At 24.7% G+C, this 24,656-nt stretch overlaps 4 protein-coding genes across 4 annotated transcripts; 1 reads left to right on the forward strand and 3 right to left on the reverse strand.

The window, feature by feature from the left end:
• Nucleotides 1-399: 399 nt before the first annotated feature.
• OCT59_024338 (uncharacterized protein) lies at nt 400-2,281 on the forward strand (the record flags this gene model as incomplete). The annotated part of the gene is made up of 7 exons (XM_066135367.1): nt 400-450; nt 540-867; nt 1,000-1,013; nt 1,101-1,965; nt 2,037-2,075; nt 2,143-2,178; nt 2,238-2,281. The coding sequence occupies 7 exons, from the start codon at nt 400-402 to the stop codon at nt 2,279-2,281; spliced, it is 1,377 nt and encodes a 458-aa protein (XP_065991395.1).
• A 2,574-nt stretch (nt 2,282-4,855) lies between these two features.
• On the reverse strand, nt 4,856-5,089 carry OCT59_024339 (uncharacterized protein; the record flags this gene model as incomplete). The annotated part of the gene is made up of 1 exon (XM_066135368.1): nt 4,856-5,089. One exon carries the CDS (start codon nt 5,087-5,089, stop codon nt 4,856-4,858), a length of 234 nt encoding a protein of 77 aa, XP_065991396.1.
• Nucleotides 5,090-5,374: 285 nt separating this feature from the next.
• Nucleotides 5,375-6,933, reverse strand: OCT59_024340 (uncharacterized protein; the record flags this gene model as incomplete). Its single annotated transcript, XM_066135369.1, has 5 exons — nt 5,375-5,817; nt 5,952-6,308; nt 6,389-6,400; nt 6,722-6,752; nt 6,931-6,933. The coding sequence occupies 5 exons, from the start codon at nt 6,931-6,933 to the stop codon at nt 5,375-5,377; spliced, it is 846 nt and encodes a 281-aa protein (XP_065991397.1).
• Nucleotides 6,934-9,077: 2,144 nt separating this feature from the next.
• Nucleotides 9,078-11,755, reverse strand: OCT59_024341 (uncharacterized protein). Its single transcript, XM_066135370.1, has 10 exons — nt 11,079-11,755; nt 10,209-10,992; nt 10,120-10,131; nt 9,995-10,036; nt 9,877-9,924; nt 9,741-9,791; nt 9,608-9,658; nt 9,473-9,532; nt 9,333-9,401; nt 9,078-9,258 (listed from the first exon to the last, which is right to left on the reverse strand). The coding sequence occupies exons 1-10, from the start codon at nt 11,667-11,669 to the stop codon at nt 9,245-9,247; spliced, it is 1,722 nt and encodes a 573-aa protein (XP_065991398.1). The 5' UTR covers nt 11,670-11,755; the 3' UTR covers nt 9,078-9,244.
• Between the last annotated feature and the right edge of the window lie 12,901 nt (nt 11,756-24,656).

Genomic DNA, 24,656 nt, shown 5'->3' on the forward strand with positions numbered 1-24,656 from the left:
CAACTAAAAAAAAATCTCCATTTTTTATCGGATATCCTTTAGCTTAACCGGATATGATGAATCTGGATACAATCACTAATTTGGCAATGATTTTTCTATTATAGGTTTATTGCTATTTATTTTTTTGAAAAAAAAATTATATGATCTACATTACTGAAAATAATTTTACTTCGCATTTTTCATTTTAACCATTTCGGGTTAGATTTATTTTTTTGTGATGATCAGCTGCCTCTTACGAATTTTCTTTTCACAAAAATAGTAATTTTTGTATGCAATAGTAGTACAAATAGTAATACAAATTTTTTTCTTTGCACATAATAATTCTGAAATTTATTTTGAGTAACGTAGTTATTTATTTATATAACGAAAATTAAAATTATAATCCACAGCTCAATTAATATGGATGAAACCCCAAAAAATTTATGGAATGCTTATTCGGGTAAATATCAGGTAATGGCAATTTAATATTTTTAATAATTATAATTATTTTATTGAATTTTTGTAGTTAAAAATATTAATAATTTTTTGTCTATTAAAAGGAACATGTTACAATTCCTACTATTGATTCAACTATTGAATCAGAAAATGTAGATGAAAGTGTAGTTTATATAGGAGATTTAGAAAAAAGAAAAAAAGCGTATGGAATATGTGGAGAATGTAAAGAACCTGGCACAGGACAAAATTGGTGTCAATCTTGTAATGCTAAAAGATTTAAAGATAACTTTAAAAATTGGACTAGTGGAAATAAAGATATTGATGAATTTATACAGCAATCACAACTTAATGCTGTATATTGTAAAAAATATCTTGAATGGATACCTTTTGAAAAATTTCAAAATATCACTTATATTGCGGAAGGTGGTTTTGGTAAGATTTATTCAGCTGAATGGCCTGAAGGATATATTTATTATTGGGATATTGAAAATCAAAGTTGGTATAGAGATAGAAAGGACAAATATGCATTAAAAAGTTTGAATAATTCTTCTGATATATGTTCAGATTTTTTAAATGAGGTAATTTAAACTTACTTTGTCTTATATCTAAAGATTGTTATTTGCATTTATTTATTAATAAAATTTTTCCTTTTTGATGATAATTAGATTAAATCTCATCTTCAGATTTATCTTGGAGATATTGTTCAATGTTTTGGAATTACTCAAGATCTAAATAATAAAGAGTATATGATGGTTATAGAATATTGTGAGGATGGAAACTTGAGAAATTATTTAAATAAATCTGAAAATTATATAAATTATGAATCAAAAATTGATCAATTACAACAAATTGCAAGAGGACTTTTAGATATTCATAATGCTGAAAAAGTTCACAAAGATTTTCATTCAGGAAATATATTATTTTCAATTGATCCATTCATAAGTGATTTAGGAATGTGTCAACCAGCAAATATAAAGCAAACAGTTAAAGAAGAAGGAATTTATGGAGTATTACCATATATGGCACCAGAAGTTTTACGTGGACAACAATATACAAAAGCAGCCGATATTTACTCATTTGGAATAATAATGAACGAATTTCTTTCTGAAGAAATTCCTTTTAATGATATTCCTCATAATGAATTTTTAGCTATTAAAATATGTAAAGGACTTAGACCAACAATTTATAAAGACATACCAAAGTTACTTGCAGATTTGATAATAAAATGTTGGGATGCTGAAATAAAAAATAGACCAACCACTAAAGAGTTGTATCAAACATTAAATGAATGGAGTGATGAAATTGAAGATATTAAATATAGGGCCAAAAATAAATATAGTGAAATTTATCTTCAAACAAATGAATGTGATAAAACTAGAAAAGAAAAATTCAAGAACAGGTCAAATGAAGATAAATCCAAAAGCTTCAAAACGCATCCACAAGCTATTTATACTAGTAGACTTTTAAATTTCAAAAATCTTCCAAAACCAGTAAATTCTTCAGATTTATCATCTTTTCAATTCAGTTCAGGTAATTAAATTTTATTTTATTTTATCATATAATCCATTTTACATTATTAATGTATTTTTATTTTTTAATAGACACTAGTTATACTGCTCAATCAACATCAGCAAATCTAAGTAAGTATTCCATTTATTATTATAATTATTTTATTTAAATTTATTAACGTTTAAATACTATAAACAGTTTCAGAATGCTTAGATGTTCAATTAAGTGAATTAGGTAAGTTATATTATTTGTAAATTTATTGATATTCTATATCTAATTTATTTTTTTTATAGAGCTAAATGAAATTTGTCAAGATGGTGAAGATAATATTGAATAAAGTTTCTTTTTATGTGTAAGTTGAAATTAAATAGGTTAAATATTAATTCGTGTATTGAAGTTAGTTTACTTCTATTTTTCTTTCATTTATACTTTATAAATTTTTAGTACATATAGATTTATCGGATTTTATATTTAAGAATATTCTATATAAATAAAGATTTAAACATTAATCTGTAATACAGTAAGTGCAAATATTCCGCTCAATGTATCTTTATTCTCGATGATAATTGTTACAAATTCTTAGTGAAATTTCATTTGATTATCATTTTATGGGTAATAAATGGTTAATACTTAAGGTAGTTAGATCAAAATTCATTTTTTTTTTATTTATGTTTATATTTTATACAAAAATGGCTAAATGGAATACATGAAATACTACTTCTGTTTACGCCATAATCTGCAAAAGAGGACAAATCAAATTTGAAAATTGGATTATATAAGCGGATCATCATCGGCTAAATTTTATAGTTCGGTAGTTCGGTAACAAATTTTCGTGTGAGAGCATCGTTTTAACATACTGTATCTTAAAATTTTATGATAGATAGGCTTTTTAATATAGATAGATGTACGATACCAACAAAAGTTCAAAAAATAAATTAAATAGTTTATTATTTTAATTGTTAAAATTTTTCATAACTTAAAATCAAAATAATTCGTTAGAAAAGAAATAAATTCAATAACATGAATTTATTGTGTAAATTAATAATTCAGGTATATTTTTTTCGCTAAACCGGATGGTTATGTAATACCAAAATAGAATTTTTGGTCAGAAATGACATATCATTACAAGAAAAATTTTTTTATGGTTCGAACAAATAATTATTAAAAGAATAAAAACACCATCTTAATATAAAGATAAATTTATTTAATTAAATTCACTTAAAACTGAAATTTTTTTCCAATATTTTTTATTTTTTTTTCGGATTTTTTTTTTCACCATTTTTTTTTACTAATATAGTTTTTTTTTTAAAACTAATTTTTTTTAAATTTTTTTTTAGTTTTTTTTAAAAAACTGATTTTTTTTTAATTTTTTCGTTTTTTTCAGTTGATTTTTTCTAAAACCAAAAAAAAATTTTCGATTTGGTTTTTTTGTAAACTGATTTTTTTTTTCCTTTTATAATATATTAATTTTTTTATTTAGACTTGAATCTAGATCAGAATGACGTTGCAGTATTACAGTAAGCGCCTTTTTTTAATAATAATTTTTTTCTAATTATTATTTTGCATATTTTTTTTTCATTCTTTTTCAACTTTTAAGTTTGAATCAGTGATTGAATTGATGATGCGATGCTATATCAAGTGTCTTTTACTAATTTTTTTTAATAATAATATTTTTTTTTTCTAATTATTTTTTTACTAATTTTTCTTCCTATTTTTTTTTTTTTGTTCTTTTACCTTTTATGTTTGGATTAAAGTTAAGTGCTGTAATATAATCAAAATATATATACATATATATTATTTAAATAAATTTAGTTAAAATAAATATATTTTTTTACTTAATAAAAAAGTCTTTAATTCCTATATATTAAGAAATAGTCCGCATTTATTTTGATATTCAGTTCACTAACAGTAACTAATAAGTCGATTTATTTATGATAATATAAATTGACTATTTGCAGTACAATTTGTTTTGATTAATTCATTCCTTTAAACTTGTTATCATTAATCTCTGTTAAAGTATACTTCATTATAATATTCTATCGCGGGTAATAAACGTTGATTTTATATAAATGTAAATATTCGTTCGCCTATAATTAAACAAAAATCAAAAATAATTAATATTTACAATAAAATAGTATTTAAACTGTATTAAACTAATTAAAAAATAATTTTATCATTAATTTTATTATTTTAAATAAATTACAAAATATTATTACCTCTTTCATTTAGATTCAATAATACTATCTATATTGACAAATCTTATTATTTTTTTTCATTAATACAATGAAATACCTCGATCTCCTAAATCTATCCAATGATTCCGAATATATTAAATATATTACGATATCCAAATTTGGAAATAAATTCAAAGTTTTTTACTTAGATAAAAAATAAAAAATAAAAATTTCAATTAAAAAAAAAAGTTATATTTGTAAGAATCAGCATACAGGAGGCACGTGAAATATAAATGAATAAAAAAAAGTGGTTCAAATAGAAAAAGAATTTCCACCTCGGTTTATAATATAATAAATTAAAAGGAAAAAAAGCTATAGCGTATACAAATCATTAGACTTATATTTTTTAAATATCTTTTTATTCTTAATAATTTTTAACAAAAATAAATATTAGTTCTATCAATATTATACTCTATATATTCTATATATTGATTATTATATGTATATGTATTTACATACGTATATGCATATGATTCTAAGATTTTAAAAATGATAAATTAAATATTAATAGTTTTTTTAGTTCTTAAAAATTCTGTTATCCGCAAAGCTATACAAGTTTATCATAGCGTTTATAACCTTCAAAATGCTGTCTCTAATTATAATGGCGAAAGGCCCAAGTGGAATAGAAGTCTTAAATGTGGCAGTTCTAGATTTTAATACGTCAGCAGATGTTCGCTTCAACATTTTTTTTCATATTCTTCAATAAAAGAAATATTACTGTCCATATATTTAAGTAATGCTTGAGAAAGTTTATCAGCATCTTGAATAGCATTATTTGCTCCTAATCCTAATATAGGACTCATATCACCTAATAATACAATTCGATTACTTACCCATGATTTGATAGACATTGGATCAATATCTCGCATCATATGGGCTGATTCAACGCATAAAATGGATTTGGCCAACATTATTGGATATTTTAAGGGAAATTTGGCTAAAATAATGGTATTTTCGGCCAAAATTACGGCATGTCCAACAGGTGGACAACAGGTTTTTTGAGGAGACGTAGATGATTATTATTATAACTTTATACTATCTTGCCAAAAATGATAATTTTGTAACTAAAATAAATTTGTTACTCTTTACCATTATTGTTATATAAAAAAAAAATACTTCATTGAAATTTTTTAACAAAAATTTTAATAAATAACAAATTTACTACTTAATGCATCAAATCGGCCCATATGCATTCTTCATTGTACAGGATTATAAGTTTTAAATGGAAACTTTATTGGATCATTTGGAATTGTTTTAGGTGCCAAGTCCCATAATTTTATTAATAAATCAGTCAATTCACAATCTGATCTTAATGTTCGAATTAACCGTTTAACATGTTCGATGACTGATGCAGGGTCATTATCAATATCAACGTTATCCAATTCGGAGGGATAAAAATAGACTAATGTTACTCTATAATGAGGTTCACTTTTCTCATCATTTTGTTCTTGTTTGATTGGTATTAAGCGTGTCAATATAAGCGTTGAATCTCCTTTTGTTCCAAGAGTTTTATGGACCAATAAGTTTCCATGGATTTTATTTGCCTTGTCCATAAGATGTTGAGGTATGGTAACATCCGCACTAACATGGGTTATTCCATAATCAACGATTTGTAATTCAGGTAATTTTTGTTTTCGTACTAATATAAAAAAAAATGTTTGTTATTTAAGAATAATTTAAATAATAGATATTATTTAAAAATATTTTATAACTACTTAATTGGAGAATTAATTCCATCTGCGCCAACTAAAATATTACAAAATTCTTGTGAACCATCTTCAAAAAATACCCAAACTCCTTCTTGAGTCTCTACATATTTAATACATTTTTTATTCCATTGAACTGGTACACCTTCTAATAAAACATCTCTAAGTCTATTACGATAAATGACAATTGATGATAGACCACGAAATATTTTTGCGATTTCATAAACATCTTTAAATGGTTTAGTTGGAGGGGTAAGTAAAACATTTCCTATTTGATCAATGATAGTTATTCCATGAGTTTCTACATCAGGAATTGGATTTGGTATTGCTTTTGAAAGGTTTGAAGCGATCGAGGATGGAACACAGTTTAAAAGAGATCGAGCTCCATAATTGGACAAGCCTATATGATATCCTTGCCATTGATCTAATACGTGACAGTATGAGTGAGTTAATTTTTAAAGTTTCTAACATAATATTTAACTAGAAAATTAGAAATTTTTATACCTGTCAGTAGGACTAGTTTCACGTTCAAAGATTTTTACGTTGAATTCTTTTTTGTCCTTGTTTTTTATCAAGGCATGATAGAGAGAAAGTCCTCCTAGACCTGCACCAACAATAATAATCGTTGGAATTTTTTCTTAATGAAATTATGATTTTATATAAAAATTTAAAAAAGATAAATTGTTATTATGATGTTTAAAATTGTTTGATTTTTTTAATGTATTTTAATGTAATTTAAAATTTGTTTTGAAAAATCGAGAAACATTTTTCTAGCGGATTTATTTATAAGAAAATAAGGTCTTTGCCAAAAAATAAACGAAACAAACGTTAACGTACCTTTATCTTTGCGTAATGTGATTGTAAGTATCTTAAAATGTCGATCAAAGCGTAAATTTTTTGCCAATATTTATCGTTATTTCTGTTTCACAAAAAATTGCTATATGTGTCACATGCCAAGTCAAATGTAACGTCATTAATTATTTTCTAGAAATAAATGACATCATTATTTAATAACGAAATTTTAACTTTTCGGAAAATTATTTTACCATAAAATTTTACCAAGGAATTACACGAAATTTCTGTGGTAAATATTATCAAAGAAAATTTCTTTGATTGTAAATAATGACCTTCATGAATCTTATTATTATTTAATTTGATTATTTACGAAAAATGTAACTATATTTACCAATTTATTAATACTTCTTATAATAAATAATACAAAGTAATTAAACAATCATTAAACATTTTTTTCCGAACTAATCTGTTATAATATATTTGAACTAACTCGTTAATGGTTTTACGATTTCATGAACCACATTCTATAAATTTTTAAACTAGTTCTTGTTTCAACTTTTAATTCTTTTTATAACTTCCTTTCAATCTCGTTTCAATTAATCTATACTAATATTTTATCATTTCATCCAATTACATTCACATTATGATCAAATTGAAATAATAAAGATTCGTAGATAAAAGTGATGGCACGAACTCATTCCTACACTTAACATGACAACTTTTTATGAATGAAGAAAAGATTAAATTATTTATATACAGTGCATGAATTTTAATTTTACAAATTTATAATTAATTATAGCTTACATCTTTTTACGAATTCAAAAATTTTGAACAAGCTGTTCCTTCAAGAGACTTTACAATAAAGTAAAAAATTAATAATTTTAATAAGAGTAATATTTCGTAGGATTTACGTAACGGCAAATCTGCAGTAGAGGTACTTCAAACGTAACCATCTGGTTTCGTTACTTTTATTAATTCACCAATAATAAAAGTTCATTGATCTAAAGTACTATAACGTGGTTCAATATTTAAATAAGTCAAATCAAAATGATTTTCTTCCTTACAATATATCAGCATGGTTAAAATTTAATTGATGCGAAAAATAATATTTTCTTATCAATGACGAAAAATCCCAAAAGTGAATATTCATTTGATAACTCTAAGAGAAATGTTCCAGCTCCAGTGTGTATATATATATACACATAGTACAATAGTACATCTAAAATTTTAGCATCATTCTTCAAAGAATCTCCATGGAGAAGGAACAGATTTATTTAAATAATTTATATGTTCTTTGTTGAAGTTGATGCTATTTATGCTATTTCTTGTTTTCAAATTTTTTTTAAATAAAATCTGATCTATTCCAAGATAATTTTCAACGCGTCTATTTTTATTAAAATTAGAAACTGATTTAATAATCTATAGAAAAGATTCGATAATCGTTTCCAATCAATACGTCGAGGTCGAGCAACCATGTGGGTAACAAAACATCGAAGATTTTGGTAGAAGTATTATGAAACAATTTTATATGAAGTATTAAATAACTTTAAATTGTGTATACAAAAGTAAACAATAATAATTATTATCATTATCATTTCATATAATTTTAATGTAATGAGTTTATAACACTAAAGTCACGTAATAATAAATTTGACCGAAGATCGAACGAGATCGAACGGTATCAAATTTATTTTTTCTATAGTTAAATGAAATTAATTTTGCCAAGTTTCAGATTCATTCTCTGACAAAACTCTCAGGTTTTGTTCACAACATTGATTTATTGTATTTTCTATAGTTCCTATTTATTTAATGAATAAAAACAAAACAATCATATTTATAAATCTATAAAATAAGAATGTTTTCTTTAAAAAAATAAATTTCGCTAAAAAATTTTAATCATAACTGTAGAATCTGAGCTAAGTACACGTCTTGTCAAAAGAAATGGACTTTTAAGTTTTTTTCTTGAAACAGCTTAATCTTAAGCTTAAATTGAAGCTGTTTGAGCAAATTGAAGTTTCTACTTTTATGTTATAAAAAAGAATTTTGATGCATCAAGTAATTTACAATAAAAATTTTTTATTAATTATTATGAGAAATATGTATTTTATTATATTATGTAATATATAATAAATTTTATAGAATTAACAAGAGGTTATTGTAAAAAATTTGACAATCTAAACTATTTATTAGTACAAATAAAAATAATTTTTTTTAATATAGAACGTGTGCACATTATTTATGTCGCTTCTTGTCATATTTTCATGAGGTTAAAAATTATTCTTTCAACTTGTTTTAATAAATTCATGTATAACGAATGGAATAATCTGTTATGATTTTACAATGTTTATGACATGAATTTACGTTAAGAAACTTAATTTTCGCCTAAATTAGTAAATACATTTAATAATTTGATTGAATTTATTAAAATTATTTAAATTACAAACTAAGAATTTTGTAAAACATTTACTACTCTAGTAGTCTTAGTGTTTAAATAATCTCCAAGATAAAATAAATAAATAAATAAATGATAATAATTTAAAATATAAAAAAAAAATTGTTAAATGATTATTCATATCCATCTAAAGTTAAAAAATAACAAATTATAAATTAATTATTTGCTTTATAAAGAAATCTCATTTATTTAAGAACTTACCATCAGGAATTTCCAGTTCATCTTGTTCTTTCGAATGAAGATTTGGATTATTATATACTTCGTCTTCATCTGTAAGAAATAAATAATTAAATTAAAAAATAATATAAAAATTAAATAAAAAATTCGCATAATTCGCATACCATCAATATCACCAATATTTTGTCTTTTCATTTTTTGTTGAATTATTTCTTTTTCATCATCTAAATTTTTAAATTAAAGCTTAGTACATTTAAATAAATATATTGACAAAATAATTTTTACTTTTTTTTGCTTACCATCAATATCAATATCTTTCCTTTTCATTTGTTGTTGAATTATTTCTTTTTCTTCATATTGTTTTTAAAATAAAAGTCACGTTATTTAATAAATAAAACTGTTACAATGAATATTATTCACTTATTTACTTACTATTTGAATTTTGCAAATTTATAAATTCTTTGGGTAATTTTTCACTATCACCTAAAATTAAGAACATAGAAATAGATTTTAATATTTAATTTATTATTTCAAACAAATCACCTTTAAAAATATTTATTAATTATACCTGATAATTTCTTACTATACTGCTCATTTGATTTATTAAAGTCGTTAACTAAAATAAAAATTAATTATTAGATATCATTACATGATAATTCAACGTTATAATGTTATTAAATACTTACTATTGTTAGGAATGTTAAAATCATACAATTTACTATGAAACACTATTAATAGTAAAATAAAGTATTTAAAACTAATTAATTATAGTTACCAAAAATGGTAGAAATTATTATTTATATGGTTATACCTTCTTGTTCTTCTATTATAATAAAAAGATAACATTAATAATGTATTTTAAATAAATACATCCATTAATAAAATATTATACACTTATACCTTCTGTTGCGTTTTTTGGTTCAGGTAGGTTTCCAAAGTTGTGAATTTTACTTGTAAATAATCTGCTACTCGTATAATTTTCTTCTACTTTATTCACTTCTAAATTATCCATTTCTGATTTGAATAATTCATCTGACATATTTTGATAATATAAATTAAGTTTTATCACTTTAATCGCAAGTGCATAAGCGTCAGGTCTTTTTAATGGATCAGCATCCCAACATTCTTTCATTAAATTTTTATATTCTAACGGAGTTCCTGGCACAATTTTTGGTCTTATACCATCAATAATATTATATACAAGAATATGTTCATCTTCATAATCCATAAATGGTGGTTGTCCAAATGAAATTTCCCACATAAGCATTGCAATACTATAAATATCAGATGCAAAAGTATATCCTCTTCCAACAATAACTTCGGGTGCTATGTAAGGAAGATTTCCATATATACTTGTTGAAGATTTATCAGCAGGTCCACAAAATCCAAGATCACTAATATACCAGTAATCATTATATTGTGAATATAATATATTTCCAGAATGTAAATCTCTATGAATTACTTTCTCTTTATGAATACGATAAAGTGAAAGAATTATTTCATAAGTAATATTAATTCTCTTTTTCCATGTAAGTTGATTATGATTTTGTTGTAAATATTTTCTTAAATCTATATCCATTTCCATCATTACGAGAAAATAATTTCCATTTGATGGATTTTGTGTTAAACCAAAACATCGAACAACAACTGCCCATTTATTATTTATAGTTAAATGTGATTTAGCCTAAAAGACAATAATTTGTAAAAATACTAGTGTTAATACAAAAAATTACAACAATTTTATGAAATATAGAATACAATAATACAAACCTCTTCAAACCAACTTTGATTTGCACTTTCAACATTTTCTAATTTTTTTAATACTACTTCGCCATATCCAAATCTTTTTAATTGTTTTTTTTCAAAATCCCATTCTTCATAATTTCCATTAATCCAATCTGCTGTATAAATTTCTGAGAATCCACCTTTTGTTAAATATTTAATATTTTCTAAATTACTATATGGGATCCATTCAACTACCATATCTGGCGCCAATGTTTCCATTTGACATTCCTGTATTAAATTATCAATATCATCATTCCCGGATGTCCAATTTGGAAAATTTTCTTGTAAATAATTTCGGACACAATATTCACAATATAATGTAGCTAAGCATTCTTGGTTACAATTTTCACAAATTCTTCTTGTTCCTGAATTATAATAAATTTTATCTCGATCATAATTGTCAATTAAATATCTTATTGCTTCAATTTTTTCATCATCTGTAAGAATTTTATCAGCAAGGACTGTTTGTTTTTGAAATTCAAATTGTTTGTGTATATCATTGTAAATATTAGTATCTGTTAATGTTGATACTCTATTAACTGTTGCATTAATTAACTCATATCGAAGAGTGGACATAATGCAATCAATAAGAAAGAAAGAAATAATTATTTTAAGTTCATTACTTCGTTACTCCGAGATAAATTAGTAAAATGCAAATTGTTGATCAAACTTCATGTTGTGCCCACATAAATTTTGTAACCTTGAGGCGTAGTATTTTACGCCTCATAACCAAAAAAAGAAAACCATTTATTACTGTACTTTCTATACTTAGTATGATAATTTAAAATTAAAAATTTCTTTTTTTTATTTTTTTTGCGTCACTCATCGCTTCCCCTCTGTTCGCTTTTTTCAGCGAATACAATTTATGTTTAACTAGTTGATTGTCATATTAATGAATAAATATATAGTATCCTTGATTATTGATTAATTTGATAAACAAAATCAATGATTGTTATTCAATAGGTTATTAATTCGTTGTCATTTTTAAATCTTATTTAAAAAAAAATCTATAAAAACATGATTGATGAAAAGTCAATTTAGTTATTTTCACTTGAATTTATTTTAAATAAACAACGTGGCGAATAATAAACATGAAAGATTATAAGAAACCATTCAATTTATTATTTCTACTAAAAAAGTCATATCTAAGAGAAAGAATTTCTGTAGAATTATTATTATTATTTTTTTTTTTTTAAGATGTACGCAAATATAGGTTTAAATAAAAATATATGGTTTAATAAAAAAAATAAGTTTGAATGAAAGAATGATTACGTAACTATTTAGTTTAATAATAAATAAGGAATAGATCAGGCGCAAGTATATCACGGGTTTTCATATTATGACACGGGTTTCATGTTACACAATTCAAATTATTTATATGGAGACTATTCGTCTATTCTAAACGGCAGACAAAATTTTTTTAGTTATATAGATTAGAAAAATTTTCATTCACCAACTAAATGAATATTAATTAAAAAGGGAGATAACTGATTTTATGGCCAATAAATGTAAAATTTTTATGATTTGTGGCATGAATAATAATTTTTTTTTAATTTTTGAACAAGGTTTCGAACAAAGATATTTTAATTGTGTGAAGAATATAATTTAATTGACGAATGACAACAGTAAATGAAGTCATTTTTAAATAATTCGTAATAACAATATTGCATCAAATTATTATCATCAACGCCATCTTTATTATGATAATCAAAACTATGAAAGACATTTTTAATTCTGCTAAATTGATAAAATTTGAAATTGTTTAAATTGGCAAATCAATACAATTAAAAAGTTCAAGAATTCTTTAAAGAATTTGAGGATGTTTGATAATTTTCTTTTTGAAAAAATTCACCATCTGTCTGAAGCGTATAAATGTGAGAATATTTGTACTTGTATTATCATTATAATTTCAGACAGACATGAATCTGAGAGATCACTAATAAATAAATTATTACATTATCAAAACTCAATACGTTTTAATTTGTGTCGGAATAATTCCTCAGAACAAAAAATAATACTAATCGTTAATATTCACCAATTACCTTTGAAGAATATAGTAATATAAAATATAATTAAATTAAATTTCATTGTTTTTGTTATAATAAAAGAAATCATCAAATTTTATTTATGAGATTAAAAGAGAATTTTTTATTTCTTGTCAAACATTTAATTGTCGATCTTCCAGGAATTTCAATCGGTATCTAATATCTATTAATAATGATTCTTCAGTTATTTACTGCAAAATATTTCAAGATTTCTTTAAGTAATGCAATCTTTGAAAGTGCACTTGATTTTTCTTTAAAAATGTGAAAAAATGAAAATTTATTTATTTTTACGATGTAATTTATCAAATTATATTGTATTGATCGGATTATATTTTTTTTAATACCCAGTATTTAATTTATAATCGGCATAAATTATACTTTACATCACCTAACTGTATTTTGGAATGTAAGACTCTTAATATTTAAATATTAACCGATTAAAAAATATTATCAGATATTGATTTATCATAAAATTTTTTGTAGTATGTATTTCTTAAATGTACGCTTATATCTGCAGTGTAAAATTTTTTTTTTTTAAAAAAAAAGGATAATAAGCCAACAATAAAAAGAACAGCATAAAAGATCATTATTCATTGAAGTTGTCCAGTGTACAGATATATTTGACATGTCAATGTCAATAAATCGTGTTGTCAGTTTGTTATGGTTAGTCTAAATTGATAGAAATATTACAAAATATATATACATACTGTCAATAATTATTTAAATTTGCTAAATCACTACCTTTATAACTTTTTATTTACTGTGAATTTGTGATAGCACTTTGATTGTCGTTTTTCAATTTGTAATTCATTTATTAACATTATTATCAATAGATATTTCTTTAAAAAGTCTTATGCATTAATTAAATATTTATGATACGTTGATAGATTTACTAAAACCAAAATTAGACAATTAAAATTCTAATCATCGGATATTAATAAAATAATATATTTCAAAAAAAAAATTCTAATTCTAAAACTATTCTCAAACTATACTAAGTTCTAAAACCAAACTGTTATAACCTTTCCTAATTGACTATTCTAATAAACCATTAATTAAAATAATTAATGTGACACCTTTTCATCTTAAGAAAAAGGCAAAAAGAATCAAATGTTAAAATTATAAGGTTTAATTATTAATACTAAAATCTAAAATGATAAAAGCTATGTGGTTATAAAATCGTATTTATACTTTCTAAGGTGATACTATTTTCCTCGAATGAATCCCACATATAATCCAATAAAACCAATTATTCTATGAATATCCCCATTAATAAAGATCAATCGCCATTTTTATGTCCCGTAGATCTATTAATAACCAGCATAGTTTAACGTCATCGCTGACGCAGTACATTTAAGACACTTCAACTTTTTATACACTTAAACTAAATATAATATCGCGCCCAAAATTAATAATTTTACTGTAAAAGTTTTGAGGTAAATCTTAAAAACTGATGAGTAATAATTTTCTTACGGTGCAATACAATTTTTGCTACTGCTTCACCCGGCGTTCTGTAGTAAATCAAAAGCATTAAAAAAAATCTTAATTAAATTTTTCCCGTAAGAAAAATTTGTTAAAATTCAAAGAAACTTGGAAAATTCTAAAAAAAAAACTTAACCTTCTTCCTCCCTAATCCTGCGGATATTTATTAACGTATGGGACAATCAACTTGTACGACGAACAATTTGTTAAGCCCGATAGACTTACCTCATCAATCAGCTAACAGTAAATGTAGAATAAATCTAAGAGCTACCTAATAAAATATAATACAGTAATATAATACAATAATATAAAAAAAACTCAATTAAGTCACTGAAAAAAAAATTTTTTTCCAAGATAACATTCAGCTTCTGTTTGAGTAGAAACATTTTTATTAACCATTTTTTTAAATAATGAATTATTTATGGGTTTGTAAAGAATGTAAACAAGAAACCACTGATTATAATGGTGTAAAACATGTAATGCAAAACAATTTTTAATAAAATTTTAAAAATTGGAATAGTGGAAATAATAATATTAACAAATTTATTCAAGAAACTCAACTATCAGTAATTGGTCATTATAATATATTAGAATGGATACCTTACAATAGATTTTATGATATTGAATATATTACACAAGGTGATTTTGAAAAGTATGTAGGGCAAAATGGATCGACGGGTTTATTATGGAATTGGATAAATAAAAATCAAAATTGGAATGATTTTGTTCTAATAAGTTCGTAGCTCTGAAAAATTTAGATAAATCAAAAGATGTTACATCTTAAGGTACATTTTTAAATGCAATTTTTTAATAACGAATTTTTTGAATATATAAATCATAAATTAAGTTGGAAAACTACTATGAAGATTTATCTTATATTGCATTAGAATTCATGAAAAAGAAATAATTACATATCAGCAATATACTTCTTTCATAGTTGATCCTGATGTAATCCTATGGTTATATTTTTATTATTTTAGCCATTTGTCGCCTAAAATATCAATGATTGGAATCTATATCTAAAACAAATCCCCACCTATTTTCATAATATATTCATCTATTATTCATCGGTAAAAAAAAATAGAACTAAAACACTTACTAGTGTACAAAATATATAAATCCAATAAATCTACAATTAAATTTAATAATTTTATTTGGTTTCAACGTAAAATAAGTGTTATCTAGATTTGTCATACGCCTGACTTTAAGAATGAATAGTTTTTTCTCCAATATTTTTAGCTATTACTCCTGTTGGTGCTATAATTCTGTTGTGTTTGTTTAGAAGTTCAATAATGTAAATAATTTCCCAGTACCTCAGACTCATTCCTTGATTTAATTGAAGTTCTTGTTAAAAATACCAATCAAGTTCTTCATTTATTATTAATCTGTCATTTATAAAATGTTCTGTAATTAAGGATATTTTATTTAATATGTAAAATTACTTTTTTTTTTTAATCATAATTAAAGTTTTTGATTGCTCATAATAATAATCTAATTATTATATAAATTAGTAAATAATTAATAAATACTTTGAAAAAAAAACTGAAAAATCTCATTTTTATAAAAAAAAAAGATTTACGATAAAGAACTTTATCTGTTATAAAAAAAACTGAACCAAATTAAAAAAGTAATATCGTCTCCCATTATTTTTTATTACATCTTTTCATTTTCCATTATCTCTTTTTCTCTCCTGTTTACTTCCCATCATTTCTTTTTGTCTCTCATCATTCCTTTTAGTCTCCCATCGCTTCTCTTCATCTTCCCATCAATTTTTTTCGTCTCCCATCACTCCTCTTCATTTTCCCATCACTCCTCTTCATCTACTCATCATTCCTTTTCATTTTTTTCGTCTCCCATCACTCCTCTTCATCTCCCATCATGTCCTATTTCTCTTTTTGTTTCCTATCACTTCTCACTACTCTTTTTTACTCCCTTTCATCTTCTATTACTTTCCATTACTCCATTGTTATTTCATTTTTTTTTATTAGCATCTTTCTCCTAGATCCTTGTAATTTACTTGTCTTTTTATTTATTGTTATTGTTTCTTTTATTTGTATCACTTCATTAAAAATATGGTGAGTTTTTTCTTTAAAATCGTAAATGTGTGATTTAATTTTTAATATTTGCAAATAAAATTTCATTAGATAAGATTATTTTGAATAAATATGGCTGCAAAAAAAATTTTTTTTAAAATATCTTAAATATCTTTTACGATAAAACTTTAAGTTTAGCCGATCAAACATTAGCTAAGTTAAAAAAATCCAGCAGTCAGCCGATTAATAAATTTACTCTATATATTGTACATCATGTGATATATTTGAAAAAAACCCAGGTGACAAATTGACAATCACCTAGGTGACGTTTAGCAATTCCCTTAAATTTTTACTATTTTACTTTAACTTATAATAAACCAAAATCTTGCCATTTCTCTATACTTAATTTACTCATTATAAATAGAAAACACCATTTGTTCATTCATTTTATTTAAAAAAAAAACTAGATTTAAAAAATTTATTTATTTTAACAAAGCTTGTTTATAAGAGATCAAACAATTTGACATTATATATATACAGATCACACTATATAGTTAATGATATCAGGTGCTCTTCATTTTAATAGTGATAATTTTTGCAATTGGTTGCTATGCTTAATTGTGTTATCCTGGAAAAGAAGAAGAAAATTACTAATTCGGTTAGCATTTATGTGCTAAGTATAAGGTACGTTTTTTATATATTTATATTTATATTGATATTGATATTGATATTGAGTCAATATTGATATTGAGTTTAATATTGATATCAGATTGATATTGAGTCAATATCGTATGAACAGCGGTCATTTATATAGAGGAAAAAAAGATTAAGAAAATTTTTATTGTTTATATATTTTTAAAGGCTTTTGTGTTCTATTAAAATAGAAAAATAATCCATCGTACCAAGACCAAATAACTGAAAAAATTTTTCTGTTCAGTATTTTAATTAATTGAAATTGTATATAAATATAATTGAAGAAAAAAAATAGTTTACCGGAAATGTTGTGTCCAGGGAGACCGAAATAACCATCTAAAAAAGAATTTTGGATTTTTTTTGTAGGTGATTTTAACTTTTTTTTAAACAGAAGAGGGGAAGGATGAAAAAGAGGAAAGAACGAATTTGAAGAAGAAAAAGAATGAAGGAAATGGAAATGGAGAGAATAAAAAAAAAGAACGAAAAAAAGAGAACGAAGGGAAGGAAAATGGGAAAAGGAAATGTAATGTAAATCCCGATAGATAAGCTTATAAGAAATTCGGTGAAGGAAAAATGGAAAAGGTGAAACTTCGTTGAAAAAAAATTTGTAAAAAAAAAAAAATTATCAATTTGATAATCTATATCATGTGATGTTCGTCACTAGTTTTAGGAATTAGGACATTTTTCCTTCAGATCGGGTCAACTGGCTAACCTTGACCTGAAACTTTTTCCATTTTATCAACTCATTTATACATAATTTATAGGTATAATAGAAATATGAAATCGGAATCAAAATAATTGGAAACCTCACGATTTGCAATGATAATTTACCTAATTAAATAGCAAAATATAAAATTTTATTTTATATATCATAAATGATTTCTATAGTTTTTTTATTTAGTAATAAAATACAATATAAAATATAATAACAGGTCACATATCAGGTCAAAAAAAAAAACAATTTTTTTTAATAAAAATCAGGTCAGGTTGGATCGGGTCGGGTCAAGTTATTTTTATATTCGGGTTGACACTAACCCGATCTGAAAAAAATAAGACAGGTCAGGTTAAGTCAATTACCTGACCCTACCTGACCCATTTGGAGCTCTATTTAAAACACTAAAAGATTTGTTGGTTGCCGATCGTACTAAAATAGAAAAGCTTGATTTGAAATGTATTTATATAATCAGCAAATCAATACCAAAGATGGGGGATCAGCATCTTAAAATGGAAATCACTCAAAAACTAATCTTATGTTAACGTTAAGTTAACGTTAACCTATCATGACATGTCAATCATTTCAAGTCATAACAATAACGTGACGCGCCACCCTCCCACCCATAGGGTGATATTGCACTTATATAGAATGATCTTTCTTGCTTAATAATTATGGGATAAAATTTTTAGCAAATCATGTGAAAACTAAATAATTTTTTTGTTAGCCAAAAATGATCAACAACCGGATGACAAATTTTAATATTATGTAAATAAACAATTTGTTTGTATTATTACTTATTTAAATATAGATACATTTTTTTTTATTTTGAACAAAAAAATAAACAATAATCAAATGGTAAATTTTCATTATCGTCGTCATTACATTATCGTTATAATTAAAGTTGCCTGCCGAAATTAGGGAGTTTCGGCATGTCAAAATTGTCAAAACTATTTTGACATGTCAAAATTGTCGAAACCTAAAAATATTACATTTCACGTAATAACTCAACGTCCAATGATCGTAGAAAGATGCACCATAGCTCGTTGGAATCGTCTCATAACGACGAGTCGAATGGTAGTTAAATCGTCTTCCTACGATCACTGGATGCCGAGATAATAGACGAAACGTCAAACGGCGCAGTAGCGCAAAATACAAAATGCCGATTTTTGACGTTTCGCTTAATATCTCGGCATCCAATAATCGTAGAAAGATGCACCATAGCTCGTTGGAATCGTCTCATAACGACAAGTCAAATGGTGGTTAGATCGTCTTTCTACGATCACTGGATGCCGAGATATTGAGCGAAACGTCAAAAATCGGCATTTTGTATTTTGCGCTACTGCGCCGTTTGACGTTTCGTCTATTATCTCGGCATCCAATGATCGTAGAAAGATGATTTAACCACCATTCGACTCGTCGTTATGAGACGATTCCAACGAGCTATGGTGCATCTTTCTACGATCATTGGATGCCGAGTTATTACGTGAAACGTAATATGTTTAGGTTTCGACAATTTTGACATGTCGAAACTATTTCGGCATTTCGGCATTTCTACAGGTTTTAGTTTCGACATTTCGACAATAGCCTGTAGAGTTTTGGCAGGCAACTTTAGTTATAATGCTATCATGAAAATTTTTTCAGGGTAGTAATTCTAAAAATGATTAACAATCAGATAATAAAATTGTTGTTTATTATAATGTTATCATAAAATTTTTTTTTTCTCAACAATTGGATGATAAAATTAAATAAATGTTATATCAAGTAATTTTTTATTTTGAAACAAAACAATAAACAACAACTAAATGGTAAAATTTCATTATCATTGTCTTATTATTATGATATTCAGTTATCATAATTTTCCAGAACTAAAAATGATCAGCAATCGGATAGTAGAATTGTTTTATTACAATATAATCGTGAAAAATTTTTTTCCAGAGCCGTAATTCCAAAAATGATGATAGTAAATATTAAATAAATGCTTTATCAAGTAATAAACAATCTTTCTGTATTGTTATTTAAAGTTAATCACATATTCTGATATATATATTTTTTTATTTTTAAACCAAAAAATAAACAACAATCAAGATAATTAACCTTAAAATGATTAACAAGTGAAATAACTAAGCCAAAAATGATTAACAAGCAAAATAAACCGAAAATGATCATCCTTTACCAAATGAGAAAAAAATTATGTTAATAGCTAGTTAAGAGTAATTTCTCATTTTTTTTTATAGATATGTTAAATATAATCAAAAATTTTGCAAATAAAGTGAAAGTTATGGTTTGGCTAGAAAAGCCCGGCGAGCGAAGCGAGCCAAATGAAATTGCATCATCATAATAAATCACATGAATATTTAATACACAATCACATGATCTACCAGTAATTTTTCCACCAGTTAAAATTTAGAAATTCTCTTTAAATCTTAAAAACTATTTATCATAATTATAATCCTGTATGGTAGTATAAACCAACTTAATTAAAAAAAAGTCAGAATTATTACAGTTCTAATTATACTATGACTATAGCTCCCTGCCATGTTTAATGTTAACTTGTTTGGTGGTACCATTAGTTTGAATTATATTTTAATGTTTTAAAAAAATTCTTTTTTGTAATTACTAATCATTTTTTCCTTTTTTTTTTAAAGTTTGGTACCTTTTTTTAGGTCTAATGATTCTTTGGATATTTTTTTAGGTTTGTCTGGCTTCCTAATGAACCACTATAACTATTATAATTACTATTATGATAAAAAATGAATTGCATATTATTTATATTTTATTATTATTTTATTTTGTCAATGTAATGTAAAATCACTTGCTATACACAGCCTATGATTTCCCATTTACTACAAAATTCCAAATTAATGCTAATAACCATTCTAGACTTTATATAACAGCCCAGTAAAAAGTTTATGTTGATTTTTTGTATAAAAAATGTAAGTTACAAATTTAATACGATTATGAGCATCCATTTGTACAGTATTTGTAAACAATTTGTAGTAAACTTGTAATGTTTTATATAGAATTCAAAGTAAATTCGTCACAAACTTGCAATGTTTTTATGTAACATTCAAAATAAATTTGTATATTATTTTTACATGTTTGATTTATTATTCGTATATGAATTACTGTGTATATATGCATTTCATCATAATAAATAAACTAAGACGAAAAAAAAACTTACCATAACGGCATCCAAAGAGATTTGAAGAAATATCTATAAAAAAAAGAACTATTGATATCTGTTTGTTAATATTAAAGGAAAAATTTGAAAATTTGCGAAATGTCAACATCCAGGAGACCAAAAAGCCGCCTAAAAAAGAAAAAGAAATAAGTAACCACTATACTCCCACTAAAGTCCCGTCCATAGAGCTGAAGAACTGTCTAAAAGAAGAAAAATCAAAGTGTTAGAAAACATTTTGTTAAATAAACGTTTTATCAAAGAATAATTCAAAAAAAACCTCTACCCTACCAAATTGTTACGCCAAAATTCCACGTCCAAAAAGACCGTAAGAAGCATCTAAAAAAAAAGAAAAATTTGTTAAAATAGATAATTAAGATTTAAGAAAAAAAATTTCCTACCATTATTCCCACACGTCCAAATACTCGAAGTCTAAAAAAAAAGTAAGAAAAACAACTATTAGAATTGTTCATTAAAATTAAACAATTAAAAAAAAGATGAACTTACCGGAAATTTGCACCAAAGGAGAGAAATGCTTAAGATTTCTTCAACAAAAAGTGCGAGAAAAGCGGGAAAAAAAAGAGAAGGAAATGTAAAAGTGAAGGGAAAAGGGAGGAAAGGAAAAGGAAAGAACAAGGGAGAGACGAAGGAAGGTACAAAGGGAAGTGAAAGGGCGAACGAACTGAAGGAAAAGGGAAGAATGTGAAAAAAAAGCAAAAAAAAAAGTTTAAAAAGAAAAAAAAAAGTTTAAAAGAAAAAAGTTTATCGAAGTCATCGAACTGCGGATTATATCATCACATACTGACATACACGTGATACATATTTTTATAACGCGAAAATCATTACAAAAGTAGTCTGAAGATCAATATAATTATTTTTTAACTACACAAAAGTTAACAAAAAGTAAAATAATGGTGAAAGCGATGAAAAAATTGTACGAATTTTGTTTAAATGAATATAATAAATAATAGTTACAAATTTAAAATATAAAAATTGTACAATTTCTGTTTATTAAATGTAATAAATCTTACAATAATTGTACATTTAAATTTTACAAAAAAATAAAATTTGATTCAACTATACGAATACTGAATGAAAATTGGACAATAATTACAAAAACTAAACGAAAATTGTACAATTTCCATATGATGACTTTTTACTGGGCAGCTTAGCAGAAAGGTATCTAATTTTCATAATTTAATTAGCCAGGCCCATGTGAAACACAGGCATCCAGCTAGTATAAATATAATTTAATAAAATTACAATTTGAAAAAAAAAGATAATAAATATTAAAAGGAATTTGTTTTTTATTCTGAAATGCTATAATTTATTTAAAAACAATATAACAAAATAATACAATAAAAACAATATACTAATTAATGTTATATAAAAATGAAAGATAATCATTTCATTGGTGCTTAATAATGTTATAGCCAGTTCTTTAGTGTTTACAAACGTAAACAAATGGAAAAGGGTAAGCAGAAGGTATATAGGTAGGCGGGTATAATCAATAAATAAACTATATGTATAAACACTTAATAAACAATCCAATCAGACATGTAGTATAGCACTGTACGTCAGCATATACTCCCAACACGAATAAAGGATAACAAATTTATATTTCATTAAATTCAAACAACAGTTTATTTAATATAATCATTAGAACCATTTTTATTAAGAAAACTCTTCTACTGAACTTGAACTTCATTCAACTCCATTTCGTGTTGCTACAAATTAGGGATTGGAAAAGATTTGATTAAAATCGTATCTATCGAAAATCGACAAGAATCGATTTTAAATCGATTATCGAATAAAAATCGAATCTATTTATTGTGGCGCAGTATCGTTAATAAATGTTTATTAATGACACAAGTTAGCATTTTGCAGTATTAAACAAGGAAGTATTACATCATTACGTGATGAAGCAGACGAACTCTTTGTTAGAATAATATGTATTACATCATTTGTAATCAAAATATCAAAAATTTTTTTTAAAGTAACTTTTAAAATGTAATGAAATTTTTATTTGCAAACTAAATACTTACACGTTTATAATGATAATAATAATAATTTATTAATTAAAGATACGTTTTATTGATTAAAAATATAAATATTAACAATTTTTATTTATTTATTTATTTATGGAAATAACAGAAATAATGAAAATAAAACGAAGAGAATGTGCAATAACAAAAAGAAGAGTAAGAAACAAAATATAATGAAAAAAATAATGAATGAAGATCAACAAAAGAAGTGAAGGGAAGAACAAAATAAATGAAGAGGAATAAAAAGTAATGAAAGAAACAAAGGTGGAGTAAAAAAAATGAAAGAAGCAAAAGAGAGGTGAAAAAGGGATGAAAAAAACGAAGGGGATAAAAAGGAACGAAAAAAATGAAGGAGTGAAAAGGAATGAAAAAAACGAAGGGAAGCGAAAGGAACAAAAGAAAATGAAGGCCTTTATAACATATTTTCAGCCCACTTAAAGACAGAAAAAAATTTGCCAACTTCTCTGTCAATTTCTAATCATTTGCATACGCGATATAAAACACGGGGAGTGAAAAGGAGTGAAAGAAACGAGGGACAAGCGAAAAGGAACGAAAAAAAATGAAGTGGAGTGAAAAAGAAATGAAAAATTAAGGAAATAAAAGTAACAATGGAAACAAAAGATAAAAAAATAGTAGGGAATAAAAAAATGAAGGAAACCAACCGACCAAATAAAAACCATAAAATAAACGAAATATGATAGACAAAATAAAAAAAATAATAAAAAAAAATAAAAGAAAGAACACACCGGGAAGAACTAAGGACCTAAAAGAAAACAAAATAAAGTTAGAAAGGAAATGTAAGGAACAAAATATAAGAAACGAAGTGTAAGAGACAAAATAAAAAAAAAACAAAAACTTCAAAAAATCGTGACTATGTAATACTAAACACACCTTAATTGCAAAGAGCAAAAGACTGAAAGGAGTAAGAACTTAAAGAGAATAAAATAAAGTTAGCAAGAAATAAAATATAAAAACAATAAAAGAAAAAAAAGAAAAACATACCAGCTGAGCGAAGGGTTTAAAGTTGGGAAAGTACTAGAAATAATAAACAAATAAACATTTATTGATGATGACGTAATCGCGTAACCAATCAAAAACGTGGGTGTGATCGGTGAATTTGACATTCTCAAATTATATTACTTTTAAAAAAATTCTATTATTATAAATAATCTTTTAAGTATAATTATAAATTTGCACCGTAATTTGTATTTTTTGTGAAATATAAATTCGATTAGTTTCGATTATCAAAAATCGAAAATTGAATCTTAAAATTGATATTTGCGAAACGATTAATCGCGATTAATCGATTTTAAAATCGATTCCAATAATGGGAATCGATTCCAATCCCTACTACAAATGCTCCACTATTTAT

This window comes from Rhizophagus irregularis, chromosome 4 (assembly GCF_026210795.1).
Source record: "Rhizophagus irregularis chromosome 4, complete sequence".
Taxonomy (NCBI): Eukaryota; Fungi; Glomeromycota; class Glomeromycetes; order Glomerales; family Glomeraceae; genus Rhizophagus; species Rhizophagus irregularis.

Excerpts from the sequence above, each read along its gene's own strand:
- OCT59_024341 (XM_066135370.1), bottom strand. The coding sequence starts at position 11,669 with ATGTCCACTCTTCGATATGAGTTAATTAATGCAACAGTTAATAGAGTA. Across the intron at positions 9,533-9,607 it reads GAAAGATATTGATATTGATG|ATGATGAAAAAGAAATAATT; the intron begins GTAAGCAAAAAA and ends TTAAAAATTTAG. Across the intron at positions 9,402-9,472 it reads AAATATTGGTGATATTGATG|ATGAAGACGAAGTATATAAT; the intron begins GTATGCGAATTA and ends TATTTCTTACAG.